The 13,572-nt window shown below is 68.8% G+C and overlaps 1 protein-coding gene across 1 annotated transcript in view; it reads right to left on the bottom strand.

Moving 5' to 3' along the window:
• The window catches only part of PXDN (peroxidasin), a 30,050-nt gene extending 24,191 nt beyond the window's left edge, over positions 1-5,859 (bottom strand). Inside the window, 2 exon segments of the mRNA XM_037526910.2 lie at positions 289-360; positions 5,654-5,859. Of these exon segments, the coding sequence (XP_037382807.1) occupies positions 289-360; positions 5,654-5,859 (278 nt within the window).
• Positions 5,860-13,572: the final 7,713 nt, after the last annotated feature.

Below are 13,572 nucleotides of genomic sequence, written 5' to 3'. Positions count from 1 at the left end.
TATCCTGGGGGTGCCGGGGAAGCCGCAGGCCCGAGTCCAGCAGAGGCCAGCGCAGGCACCAGGACACTCGCAGCCTAACAGAAGGGACAGGCTGGGTGCCCGGGAAGCAGAGGGCCACGTGGCTGCTGGCTGGCCTGACCCGAGGGGTGAGGGGTCAGGGGCTAAGCCAGCAGCTAGGACACTCCTGATGGACCTGCCCGCCCAGCCAGGCCCTGGCCACAGGCCGCACCCTCGGGCTGGGCCCCGCCCACGATGTGCTCTCTGCGCTGCCCTCAACGACCGACTCACAGCGTGTTCAGGCTCCTCAGCTTCTGGAAGGCCCCGGGATGGAGCTCTCGGATCCTGTTGAAGCGAAGATCCCTGCAGAGAAGAAGGCACAGGTCAGCCGGCCAGGCGGGGACAAGCCAGGGAGCAGGCGGGGGGTGGGGCAGACGGATGGATGACGCACAGACAGACGGTCAACAGGACACGGAGACAGACACAGAGACCCCCGCGACGGTGCAAGTGTGTGTGTCTGCATGTGCACGTGTCCGTGTGTCTGTGTGTGTCTGCACATGCGCGAGTGTGTGTCACACGCTAACGGTTTCCTGGAGTGCTTGGGAAATGCGTCATTTGTTTTGTTATGTCTATCTGTGTTTTCACATTTTTCTTGCGTGCACATGTACGACTGGCATAAAAACTATTTTTAATGCTGTAAAACAAAAACAGGGAGGCTGGCGTAAGGCTGTGGGGGCAGCGGCTGTTCCGGCCGGCCGACTCCCGCAGCTGTGCTTCTGGCCGCGCCCACACAGGGCCCCCAGGCAGAGGTGGATTTCCAAAGACCTTGCAGGCGGCCCTGCGGGCCCCCCGCCTGGAGACCCAGGAAGGCAGGTCGGGCAGGCGCGGCACAGGCGGGCAGGCCGCAGGGCCGTCCAGGCCGGGCGTCAGAAGTGCCAATTCCCAGTTTCCAGGAACCGACCGTCCAACCAGCAGTAAGGGCCCCTCCTCCCTCCCCCCAATCCCCCACGCACCCTTTCTCCCCAGGGTCACCAGGACCCTGTGATACCAGTCGCGCTGGGACGGCTCCTGACCTGCCACTGCAGACGCCTGCCCAGCCGCCCGTGGAGGGCGCCCCGACAGCCCGCCAGGACACTCCAACCTCCTCGTGGCCACAGCGGGTGTTTCCGCGTAACCGGGGCCCGTGGCCCAGGCACATGCCGCCAACTCGGTGGACGGCTAGTGTGAGCGGGGCGGGGTGCCGAGCCAGGGGGAGGCTGGGGGGCACAGCACCCAGGGGGGAGCAGGCTGCTGCTGCCGTCACATCCCCTTCTGGGCACCTGGACGACACTCGCCAGGCCCCTGCAGCCAGGTGGAGTGTGGGACCAGCATCCACCCAGCAATGACCTGTGCAGCGGCCGGAGCAAAGAGCTTGGTGGGCAGGGCTGGACGCAGGGCAGCTCGCAGCGTGGCCAGAGCTGAGGGGCGAGGAAGACACCCATAGTCCCCTCTACTGGCCGGGCCCTGTGCCAGGCCGGACCCGACACCCTGGCAGCCCTGGCCCGAGCTGGGCGATGCCCCCCATCGGGGTGCGTGGCTGTCAGCACCTCACTCTCGTCTTGCTACTTTCACCACACTTTGTTGACAAGAACCTAAAGAACGTCTTAAAATGACCGAAAGAAGGAGTAGATGCTTGGACAAGTAGGAAGAGAGACCAGACCTGCTCCCCCAGGAAGCTGCTGGAGTCCAGAGACAACTGTTTACAAAATACGCGGCCAGGCAGCAGCCTGAGACCAGAGGACGCTGGGGTCTGCGGACTCGACGGCCCTAAGGCACCAGGGAAAAGAGAATCCTGGCTGCGGGCACTCGGCCTGGCCATGCTCAGACTGACCACGCTCAGACTGGCCACACCAGCCTGGTCACCGCCCATGGGCAGCAGGCCAGCAGAGGAAATGAAATGCGAAGGGGAGGAAGGGGAGCAGGCGCAGAGCAGAAACCCACAGTGCAGAGGGCAATGGAGGGGAAGTCATGGACGTGGGGGGCAGTGTCGACAGGGACGGGCCAGCCAGCCAACCCTACAGGCAGGCTGAGGACACGCACCTCAGTGCCAGCGACACAGGGGGTTGGGCCACACAGACCCGAGGCTGAGAGCGGGGCGGTGCTCAGGGAGCACCCCCAGCTGCCTTGGCGGTCGCAGCACCAACAAAGGGGACACAGGCCCAGGCCAGCCAGGCGCCTGACCAGGAAGCACCACCAACCGCACGGAGAACTCGAGCCATACCCGCCCACCCTCCAGAGCCCAGCGGCGAGTGCTCCTCCATCCCGCCCAGCACCCAGACCACAGCACAGGGAGCAGGCCCGGGAGCCCTCTGGACACAGGCCCTCACCTGCACGGGGGCCAGCAGGAGGGAGGACACCAGGGAGGGAGGACCACCAGGAGCATCGCCAGGGAGGGGGGACCTCCAGGAGCCTCACCAGGGAGGGGGACCTCCAGGAGCATCACCGGGGAAGGGGGACCTCCAGGAGCATCACCAGGGAGGGGGGACCTCCAGGAGCATCACCGGGAAGGGGGACCTCCAGGAGCCTCACCAGGGAGGGGGATGTCCAGGAGCATCACCAGGGAGGGGGACCTCCAGGAGCCTCACCAGGGAGGGGGACGTCCAGGAGCATCACCAGGGAGGGGGACCTCCAGGAGCATCACCAGGGAGGGGGACCTCCAGGAGCATCACCAGGGAGGACCGCCAGGGAGGAGATCACAGGGGAGGGTCATACCCTGAGGGTGGAGGTGGTGTCACGGGGTGGGCAAATTGTCGGCTTTACCAAAGCGGACGTGTTACGTGCAAGCATCTTTTCAAGGCCAGCCGTGTCTCGAGAAGGTTTTTCTCGTAAGTGGAAATTCCTGGGACAAAGGTCAGCGGGGAGAGCTTGTGCGCTGAGGGCTGCTCAGACGGCACTGCTGGACTCAGGCCCAGCTCTTCAGGTGGACGCAAACAGGCAGTGACTCAGCAGGCCCACGCTTGGCGGCGGGTGAGGGGGGGTTGCTGCTGGGGATCCTGAGCCCTCAGAGCAGAACAAGATGCCCCCGTCCGGGGCCAGGCCAGGCAGGAGGGGCTTATCCTCAGCCGGGCGAGGTCCTCTGGGGCCCCTGCACCCTTTCTCTGGGTGCCAAGGAGGCGGGGGTGGGCAGCAGCCCTGGGCAGTGGGGCTGACCGTGTCTGTCCCGAGGGGTGGGGCTCCAGAGTGGCTGAACCCCAGACCGTCCTCACCAGAAGGTCCTGTGGCGGCCACCGTTTGATGGAGGCCCCCTCAGCACAACTCCCAGAGCACACGCCGCCGCCGAGAGGCCCTCCCTGCTCCCCTCCTGCTCGACAGGGAGCTGCAGCCACCACCCAGCAGGAAAACTGAGTCAGGGCGTGGCATCAGACCACGAGGCGCTTGGGCCTGGTCAGAGCCGGCAGGAGGGAGCCACTCTCTGGGGGGGGGGGGCGGGCTGCAGGGGCCAGCGCCCAATCCCAGAGGTTGGCTGAGTCCTTGGCCAGTCTAGCTGCCAGGAGCCCTCACCATCCCTGCAGAAGGAGGCTGCGGGGAAAGGGGGTGCCGCTGGGCCCCTCTGAGGGCTTTGGGGGAAGCTGTGAGTGAGCGGGAGGCTGTGGTGGGCAGTGGTGCCCAGGAAGCCTGGAAGCTGTGACCTGACACTGGCCCTGCCGTTTCAGGGTGCCCAGTGGGGTGGTGGGGCACAGGAAGGGGGTCTGGCCCATCAGCCCAGTGCCGGGGCAGGCGCGCTCCACGGGCTCGAATGCCCAGACCGCAGAGGCACCCAGGACAGGACGAGCCGTCCACGGGGCACCGGAGCCTGGGCCGGTCCACACTCAGGGCAGGGGAGGGGGACGGCTGTCGGCGGCTAGGCCTGCCCCTCGGAGTGAGCAGGGCCTCGGAGACACACTGCCCCTCCCCCCAGGCCACGTGACCTGGGCTCCAGGGCCGGACCAACGTGGAGTGGCCGGACTGCGGCCGCCAAGTCCACACCCTGAGGTGGGGCCACAGGGAAGGGGGCTGGGAGGGAAGGGGCGTGGGGGCAGCGCGAAGGCTCAGGGGCAAACCCAGAACGGCCCCTCTCCAACTGCAGGCTCAGGTCAGGGCCTGAAGGTCACAGAGGCCTGAAGGTCACACGAGCCCGTCAGAGGCGCGGGCGCTGGGAGGCGCTGGGAGGTGCTGGCGGGAGTGGAGTGCACCCTGATGCCCGGGACCCGCGCCCAGGCCAGGCGTGGCAGCACCAGGCTCTGCTGCAGAGGCCGCCTCGGATGGGCTGGGGCCTCGCCCGCCCCCTACCCCAGGGCTCGTGTGGGTGGGGGGCTGCGTGCCCAGCGTCCCTGGATCTGGGGGAGGCTCGGGAAACCAAGCGCTGAGGTGTCGGTTGGCTGCTGACCTTGGGGTCAGGTCCTCATGCCTGTGTGTCCCCAACTTCTACCAAACACTTCCCTTTAAAAATCAGAAAACAGCGGGACAAGAGCGCCGAGGCCTGGAGCAAAGCCAAAAGCGAGAGGCAGCCGCACGCGGGTTCATGAAGTGACTTCATCTCCCGAGCAGCCCCAGCAGCCGCGCCCCGGCCTTCAGGGGCGGGGGACCCCAGCGGCCGCTGGCCTGAGGGCCGCCGGCGTGTCCCCCCTTTCTCCCGTGCTGCCCACCAGCCCCTCCGGCTGCCAAGGCCCCAGGGAAGGGCCTGGGGCTTGCGAGGGCCGCGGCCCGGGGGGCGCAGGCGCTGGTCCGCGCGGAGTCGGCGTCGGCGGTGGCCCGCGGCGTCCACCTGCCCTCGCCCCTCGCCCCGGCCAGCAGGGCCCCGCAGACGCGTCCTCCCGGGCCGCGGGCCCTCCTGGCACCGGCAGAGGCGCCTCCTGCTCGGGGTCGCGCCCCACGCAGGCCCCGCACCCAGACGCCGGCGGCCTCAGGGGCCACGAGGAACGCGGGGACCCCGTCCGGAGGCCCCGGCTCTGCTGACGGGGTCCCTGGCCCGGGGCGGGCGCAGGGGCGGGGCGGGCCCCGCGCGCCCCGACGCCCGCCCGGGGGGGTCGCGCCGCGCTTTGTCTCGGCCGCCGCCCACTTCCTGCGCGGCCGCCGGCCACGGCCACGGCGCCGGCCAAGGGGGTGAAGCTCCTGGGGCGTCCCGGAGCGCCCGCGCGCGCAGGGGCCGGGCCGCCCGAGCCTCGGGTGCCCCGGCCGGAGGAGCGCGCGCCCCGCGCCGGGCTGGGGCGCAGAGGCGGGGAGGCCCGGGGGCGCCGCTAGGCCGCGGCCGCGCCGCCCCGAAGTGGAGACCCGCGCCAGAGCCCGCCCGCAGGCCCGCCCCGGCGGAGAGGGCCGGCAGCCGCGCGCCCCCGACGCCCCCGCGGCTGCTGGACGCGGGCCCCGGGGGGCCGCGGGGGGCGGGGGAGGGGGAGGGCGGGGCGCGCCGCAGGGGCAGCCCCAGGGCGCGCGGGGCTCCCGCCGCTCCCGACGTCCCGGCCGGGCCGAACAAAGGCGGCTCGAGGCGGCGCAGCGCGCGGTCCGCCCCCGCCCGGCGAGGACAAAGGGCCCGCGCGCGGCCCGGCCCGCCCCGCCCGGCCCCGGCCCCCCGCGCCCCGGCCCCCCGGCCCGGCCCCGCCGCCCCGCCCCCCGCGCCCCCGGCCGGCCGGCCCGCGCTCACAGGATGGACGTGGGCGGCGCCACGGCGGGCACGGCCTCCAGCAGCAGATGCATGCAGCGCACCGTCGTGCGGAAGCACAGGCAGCGGCTCGGGCAGCCGGGGCCCGCGCGCGGGGTCGCCGCGGCCAGCGCCCCCCACGCGCAGCACAGCGCGAGCGCCAGCAGCCCGCGGGCCGGGCGGGCCGGGCGGGCGGGGCGCGCGGCCATGGCCGGGCGGCGGCGGACGAGCGGGCGGCGCGTCCCTGGCGGCTCCCGACTGCGCGGCCCGCGGCCCGGCCGGCCCAGCTGTGCGCGGGGGGCGGGGCGGGCGCCAGCTGTGCACATGCGCGCGGCCCCGCCCCGCGGCCCTCGCGGCGGGCGCCCCAGGCGCCGGGGAGGGGAGGCGGGCGCCGGCTCCGCCCGCGGGCCGGGGGTCTGGGCGCCCGCCCGGCCCGCCGCGGTGTGACGGGCTCGCGGGCCGTGAAACGCTTCGGGCCGCCGCCGGCCCGCGCAGCTCTGGGCGCGACCGACCGTGGAGCGGGACGCCCGCCCGAACCCCGAGGCCTGCCGGCCCCCCGCCCGCAGGGTCTGCCGGCCCCGCCCTGCCGTGAGCCCCAAGGAGGCCTCGCCCGCCCCTCGCCCGGCGGCGGGACTCGCCAGAGCCAGCTGTGAAGCCGGAGGGGCGCCCTGGGCACGAGGAGACCAGGCGCCAGGACGCGCCCCCTGGGGTTCCCTCCTGAGGCGCGAAGGCAGGAGCCCGCTGGTCCTCACTGCCCGCGTTTCATGGCGGCCCCAGTCCTGTTTGTCGCCCCAGGTGACCACTGAGTGCCAGCTTCAGACACAGCCCCGTCTGTCCAGACCCTCGCGTGTCCACCGTGTGTCCAGGCATGTGCAGAGCGGGCACCTGGAGGGGCCCAGGGCGGCTCCACCGGGGTGCCAGGCCCTTGCCTTGCCAGGGCAGCCCGCACGCACCCCGCACCTCTCGAGGGTCAGCCCCCACAGCCGGGCCTGCTCGGAGACCGCCACAGCCCAGGTGGCCACGTGGAGCCCGCAGAGCCCCCGGGGCCACCGCTCCCCCTCACGGCCCACACCCGGCAGTGCCCCGCAGAGCCCCAAACAGCCCTCTGCCCGAGCACCCTCTTCCTCTTGGAATCGCACATGCGAGTCTCCACACGGCACCACCCACGTGGGCAGGACGGCTGCTGGAAACTGGCCCGTCCTCACCCCAAACCTCCTGTGATTCAGGCCTTTTGATCCTCGCTCCCATCAACCCTGGCCGGGCTGCCCCAGCCCTTCCTCCGGGGACCCCAGCGAGGGCCACCTCTCGCCCAGCACCTGCCACCTCCCGTCCAGCACCTGCCACCGCCACCCCAGAGGGGCGCCCTGAGCGTCGGACACTGCTCTTCAGACCCTGGGGTTCCATTGCAGCCGCTCAGCACACGTGGGGTGGTGCCGGGCACAGCAGAGTCCAGCAAAGGGTTGGTCACTGAGTCCAGCGGAGGGATGGCTGCCCCAAGATGCACCTCACCCCTCAGCTTAAGGGCAAAGGTGAAACCGAGCCTCTCCTGAGAGGGTCACCCCCTCCAGACAAGGGCACCTGCTCCTGCTGCCACCCCCGCGTGCACCGCGCTCTGGAGGCCCTGAAGCCCAGCCTGGTGAGTCCTCGCTGGCCGCGCCCTCGGATGACAGAGTCCAGATTCCTGCTGCCGGCCTGCGGGGCAGCCTCTCCCGGGGATTCCCCTCATCTAACCACTTGCCCAGACCCTCCCTCTGTCCCGCCAACCCCCTGCAGCGGGACTGTGCTGGCCGGTGTCCTGCACCCGCCTGCTCACCGCACAAAGGGCTTGCAGGTCAGTGAACGCTGGGTGGCCTCGGCCATCCTCCGGGGCTCTCCCGCCCGGCCTTCTCAGAGACCGCCACTGCCCAGGTGGCCACGTGGAACCCACAGAGTTCCACGGGGAACCCTCACTGCCCACGCCTGGCAGTGCCCCCGCGGAGCCCCAAACAGGCCTCTGCCCGAGAGTCCTCTTCCTTCCCGGGCTCCACCCCCGCGGCTGCTGGCCTCCGGCACAGGCCTCTGCTTTCCTCTCGCATGCTGTGGAGGCTGCTCGGGTTCCGTCCGTGTCTCAGGTCTCAGCTGTCCTTCCACCATGCCCGCGCCCGGCCCCAGGAGGCCACTTCCTGCCCGCGCTCGCTGGGGCCGGTTCCGCCCCCTTCCGCCGCCTGTTGGTCGCCATTTTGTTCTTAGAGTCTACGAGTTTGTTGGTTTTATTTCTTTATCTTCCGCGTCTGAGTGAAACACGGAGGGTCCCTCTCTGGTATCTCCCGCAGCAGAACCTCTCCAGGTCAGGCATGCTGTGGCTGGAGGGACCCGCTGCCCCCGGCGTCGGCACACACCGCACCCCCCTCCACGCCGAAGGGGTCTCGGCCAAGGGCTACACCCCACACGCCAAGCCTGGCCCTGAGCGGGGCCCCCAGAGGGAGTGGGGGACGCACGGGGTGGTGGTTCTGCTGGGAGGGCACCTGGAGGAGACCGGCGGGGGGCAGGCGAGGAGGCAGCGGCAATGACACCTGGAAGGGGCATAGGGGAGGGGGCCGCGTCTGGTCGTTGGGCGGCCACTTCCTGGAGGCAGGACCCGCCTCCCCCGTCCTGCAGAGCTGTAGGGTAAAGAAAATATCAGGCTTTTCTGCCCTCCCGCCATCAGGATAGATGACGGATCCTTGTCCTGAATGCATGCCTGATGGCGGCACCTGGAGTAGGGTGTGGGCATAGGTAGATGGGATTCAGCTGAGCTAAGACTGTGCTTTTAAGGGCGGCGTCACGGGGACGCCAGCAGCAGCAGTAGAAGCTGAGAAAGAAGCCGAAGAGAAGCAAAGCAGCAGTAGCACAGAACGTCAGAGAGCCCAGATAAAGTGAGGACTTGCTGGGGGCTGGGAGGCCTGCCAGCCTCCCAGCCCCCAGCCAGCACCCCTGCCTGCCATATGCCTGGTGAACCCCAATAAAAAACCTGCAAAACCACTGAGGACTCTGACTCCTCCTTTACCCGGTCTGCATGGGATCAGAAAACCTGCACTGTGGCCAGTCCTGCCCTTACAAGAGCCAAGCCAGCAGGCGCCTAGATCTGTGGCCACCTTTCGGGCCTCAGTGGCCCACTTTGGCCAGCCCCGTTGGGTCGGGCATTGCCCGAAGGGGAGGGATGATTTGGGGAATTTTGTTGGGAAACTATCATTAGAAGCTCGGCTCCCTCTCTCTGCACGCCCAGTCTGGCAGAGCCTTCACCCCGCGTCTACCTCGCTGTGTTCATGGTGGCTGAGCCCCTCAGAGTGCGCGCCCCTGAGCAGGTCGGGCCAGCCCCGGGCCATGCACTAAGGCTTTTGCAGGTGACATGACTCGTTCTTTTCACAGCCGAGTGGTACTCTACTGTGTGCACCCCACTCCACCACCAGCACCACGGCCTCTCGGGCTGCCCCAGCTGGGCTACATGAACTGTGTGTGCAGATATTACGTTTCTGGTCCCCAGAAGACCCAACGGAGGGGTCAGCATCCTTGTTTTGCAGATGAAAACATGAGCAAATGCTTAGAAGTTTCAAGTAACTTGCCCAAAGACTTGTAGCTAGTGGGGGGGGGGTGTGTGGGAGAAATGAAAACCTGTGGGGAGTGCTCTCCGTGTGCTAGGCGGCCGCGGGCCTGGGCCTCAGCCTCTGGGGTCTGCCTCGTGGGCTGCCACCCCGCAGGAGACTCTCTGGGGCCCAGGCGCCCTGTGCTTGGGGCTCTGCCCCTGAGCTCAAAGGTTCAGGGCTTAGGCCGCAGACCACGCTGGATCCTGGGGCCAGCTTCTCCCCCACTGCTGTGCCTACTCCCCAGGGGCCCCCGGCCATCAGTGCCCTGCTTTGGGGACCCGGCTGAAAAATGGACTGTCCTGAGAGCTCGCGAGCTCCCCGAGGTTGCCCAGCGGAGTCCACCCTGCGGCACCTCCTTGGCTCAGCGGCTCTGCCTGCCCTTCAGCCCTCACTTGCCGCCAGCCCCGGGGAAGGGGTGGCAGCCCCTCAGCCCTGCAGCCAGAGACCCTCTCCCTCTTCTGGGCCTCAGTTTCCAGTTCCCAACACGAGGGGGCCGGCCCCACTCAAGATGGCTGGGTGAGTGAGGGTGTGGGGCGCCCCACGCCAACTGGTGGACGTGTGAAACGTAAGCCTGGCTGCGCCTGCCGCCCCCACTAGCAGCAAGAGAGCGGCGGCCCTGGCACACCTGCCGCCCGCCAGCAGACTCGGCCCTACCATGGGGAAGCGGCCTCGGCTGGGAGCCACACAGGCTTTGACCAGCGTTGGCCTGGGGCGCTGCAGCCTAGGGCGCTGCAGGGCCTTCTCCAGAGGCATGAGGTGGCAGCTGCCAGCCTCCCACAGCGCCGGCGTCTCTGGGTCCAGACGGCTCAGAGCTGCCTCTGCAGTGGAGAGGGGCCTGGGCAGACCTCGGGGCTGCGGAGGAAGAGGCCCCAGTGCCAGCAGCTGTCGGCCTGCCCGTGCGAGCAAACCCAGACTCGTCTTCAATGAGACTCCACACAGGACGCGCCAGGCCGCTCCGGTGGGATCCCCGCGGGGCCCGTGGAGGGCTGCCTGCACCCCGAGACATTCCCAATGAGCAGGGAAGCTCCATAGGCCATTCCTAGACAATGAGTCAGTCCCTGGAGTCTGGCTGCATCTGGGTAGCCTCAGGCACAGCTCATCCTGAGCCCTCCCGGACAGCGGCAGGGCCCTCAGCCCCCCTGGAGCGAAGACTGGGCAGCTAGGCAGCACTGGGCAGGACAGGGCCCTCCGGGTACCGTTCCTGGGGTGGCTGCAGCAGAGCCATGACCAGGTGGCCTAAAGCCAGGAGCCACCCTCGGGTTCCGGACTGAGTCTGAGACTGCCTTGCGGGCTTCTTGGGGGCCAGCAGGACTGCCCGGCCATCTCCCGCCAGGGCCGTGGGCCTGCCAGTCCTCAGCTCGCTGCCCGCGCGGGCCTTCCTCCTCACAAGGCCAGGCTGGCCCAGACCCATCCCTGGACTGCCCCTGCCCCGCCAGGGACGTGCCTTGGCCCTTGGCCCAAGCAGGCTGTCCTGAGCTGGTGGGCACAGAGGCCTCGGCAGGACCTGCTCGCGCTGCAGGGAGAGGGGCTGCCTAAAGGCTGCCCCTGGCCAGTGCCTGTGTGGCAGGCTGGAACCAAAGCTCATCCCAGCCTCCATCGGGTCCGGTCTGGCTGCAGTTTCTCCGCGTGAACGTGGGATCCTAGACTCCGAGGCCTCTCACCCACTGAGCCCTGGGCCTGAGCCTGTGGCCAGCGAGAGGAGCAGTGTGGAGTTCCTCACTCTGGGCCTGTCCCTTGGGTGCTGGCCGGCTTGTTTACCGCAGGCATCTCAGCTCAGCCCGGGCGGCTTCCAGGATAGCTTCAAGGGCCCTCGCTGGGCGGTGAGTGCTGGGGTGCGGGGACAGCTCCAGCCAGCGGCCACTCCATGGTGCAGGCGCAGCCGCGCCCTGGCACGCAGACCCACCCGCTCAGGCTGCGCAGCTGGCACCAGCGCCGCTCGGCTTCCGAGGCTTCCCAGCCGGGCTCTCAGCCACGGACCTGTGGCCGGCAGGGCCTGGGGCTCGGCCCCCGCCGCCTTCAAGCTACCCTGCAGACCGGGCTTCGGGGCCACGTCCTCAGCAGGCTCCGGGCTGAGGTCAGAGTCCCGTCCACGTGTCACCCTGCACCAGGCGGGCGCACCCCAGCACACCCCAGACCGCCGCGGCCAGTCCCAGCTCCCAGTGGCAGCCCTGCCCTGCCATGTCTCCAGCCTAAGAGACCTCAGGGAAGGGGCACACGCGGGCCAGGGCCCTCTGCGCCGTCTCCTAAAGACCCGCCCCAGCGTGCTGGCACCCTCCACCCTGGCACCCTCCGTCCCCAGCTCACAGCCCACGGGGCCCTGCCACGGCAGACAAACTCCCTCCACCTGTTCGTCCTGGCCAGAGCTCCGGGCTCAGACCCACCTTCTGGCTCAGACCCACCCTCTGGATTCAGACTCACCCTCTGAGGCCTCCTTCCGGGTCCTCGCCCGCCCCCCAGCACCTGACCTGGGTCACATCCGAACACGGGAGCCGGGGACCACTCCTGCTGGACATTTGGGGACAGGGAGGGCGAGACCGAAGGAGATCAAGCAGTGGGCTGCACCCAGGACCCCAGGAAACGCCCCCACCCCACCTGCAGGTGGCGATAACGCCGAAGGAGACAGGGAGCATGCAGGGGCAGGAGTTGCCTGTCTCTGGACCGCAAGGAGGTTCCCTAGACTGACAAGCAGAACTGCCCCCAAGCGCTCACCCCTCCAGGCTGGGGAGGGCGGGCGGAGGGCAGGGTGGGTCCTGCAGCCTCTGCTGGGCTCTGCTGCTCGCAGGGCTGGCAGTGGGGGGTGGATGAGGGGCCCCCCAGGCCCAGCCAGCACTGGGTGATTAACCACCCGGTTCCCTTGACTTGAAACTCTCCTTTGAGCTGAGTCCTGCCCAGGAGCACCTGCGGGTCGTGGGACGAGACGCTGGAGACGCGGGATGTCCAGGCCATGGTGGGGGCCGAGGCGGCCACAGACTCGCACTTGAGGAGGCCGGGGCGCCCATGGCTGCGGCTGACCGTGCTTCGCTCGCTGGAAAAGGCCGGTCTGAGACATCGGGGGTTTTGGGCAAGATCCCCCTTCTCTCAGAAGGTGGCTTTGAGGCACCCCTGGTTCCATCCCCGCTCCCGCCCAGGGGCTCGGCCTCTGAGGCAGCTTGTCCACTCCTGGGGCCGCCCCAGAGCACAGTGAAAAGGGCGCTCTTGGGACCTGCTGCTCCCCCCATTCCCCGCAGGCCTGGGCAGAGCCCCCAGGTCCCCTCAGCCGTCTCACCCAGGACCCTGCCGCCTGGGCCTCTCCCAGGGCCGCTCATTCTGTCTCTAAATCAGCTTTGCTTCTGCTTCTGCTAAAGACGTGAATTCTTACACCGCATAGGAATGGAGGAACACCTAAGTCCAGGGTCAACCCGACAACACCCCCTAAAGGACTCTGCCACCCACTAAAGGACTCTGAGCTTCCGCCCACACAGCTGGGGGAAGCTCGTCTCCCTGGAGGCTCCGCATTCCTCCCTGCTGGAGTCAGCCCAGGAATGCCCCAGAGGAATGAGGAGCCTGGCGTGGGGGAGGGCAGGTGGAGGGTGTTGGAGGGCCTGGGGGCTGGACCAGGGCTGGCGGGGGTTGGGAGCCTGAGGACTGCAGACGCCCCAGTTCTCTCCAGCTGGCTGACCACCCCCCCCCATGCCCCTGGGTCTGTGATGCTCTGATGGGAGCCGGGGCCTGGGGTTCCCTCTGAGCAGCAGCACCAGAGCTCCCCTCTCGGGCGCGGGAGACAAGATATTTGCACAGACGCAGGCGGGCAAGGGCCACATTCCTAAGAGCACAGGTTATCAGGAAGGGGAGAGGCACCCCGCAGAAAGACAGCTGCTCGCTGGGGCGGGGCTGCCTGGACAGTGAAGTTCTTGGGGAAGGAACTGCTGTCTGTCTGTCCTTATCTACTACCAATGGCTTCCTTCCAGGGTGTGACTGGGTTGATTGGTGAGGACAGGGCGTCTCCCCAGGCCATCTCCACATCCACCTCTGGCCCAGACACTCGTGCAGCCTCTGCCCTCGCTCCGGCAGCTGCCCTAATCCAAGGGCTTGGTCCACAGCAGACTGTGCCCCTCTTTTCTGCCCTGCCTCTGGCCTCTGGTCTGTGATGCCTCCTTCCCACGTGTTCTCCTCTTAGCCTCCATCACCCCCTTCCCCCACACACACCCCTCAACCATATTGGGTTCAAAATCTTCTGGGGAGTAGAGGAGGGACGGGAGGGGAGGTTCGTCTCCTTCCGTGTGCAGCCTCGCCTGGGTAGGCTGTGGCGTCCCTGCTGCGGGCCTGGGTGGGGTCTCCCGC

This window comes from Talpa occidentalis, unplaced genomic scaffold (genome assembly GCF_014898055.3).
Source record: "Talpa occidentalis isolate TD23 unplaced genomic scaffold, MPIMG_talOcc4v2.1 talOcc4.5, whole genome shotgun sequence".
NCBI classification, from domain to species: Eukaryota; Metazoa; Chordata; class Mammalia; order Eulipotyphla; family Talpidae; genus Talpa; species Talpa occidentalis.
This window is presented reverse-complemented; position numbering and strand designations above follow the sequence as displayed.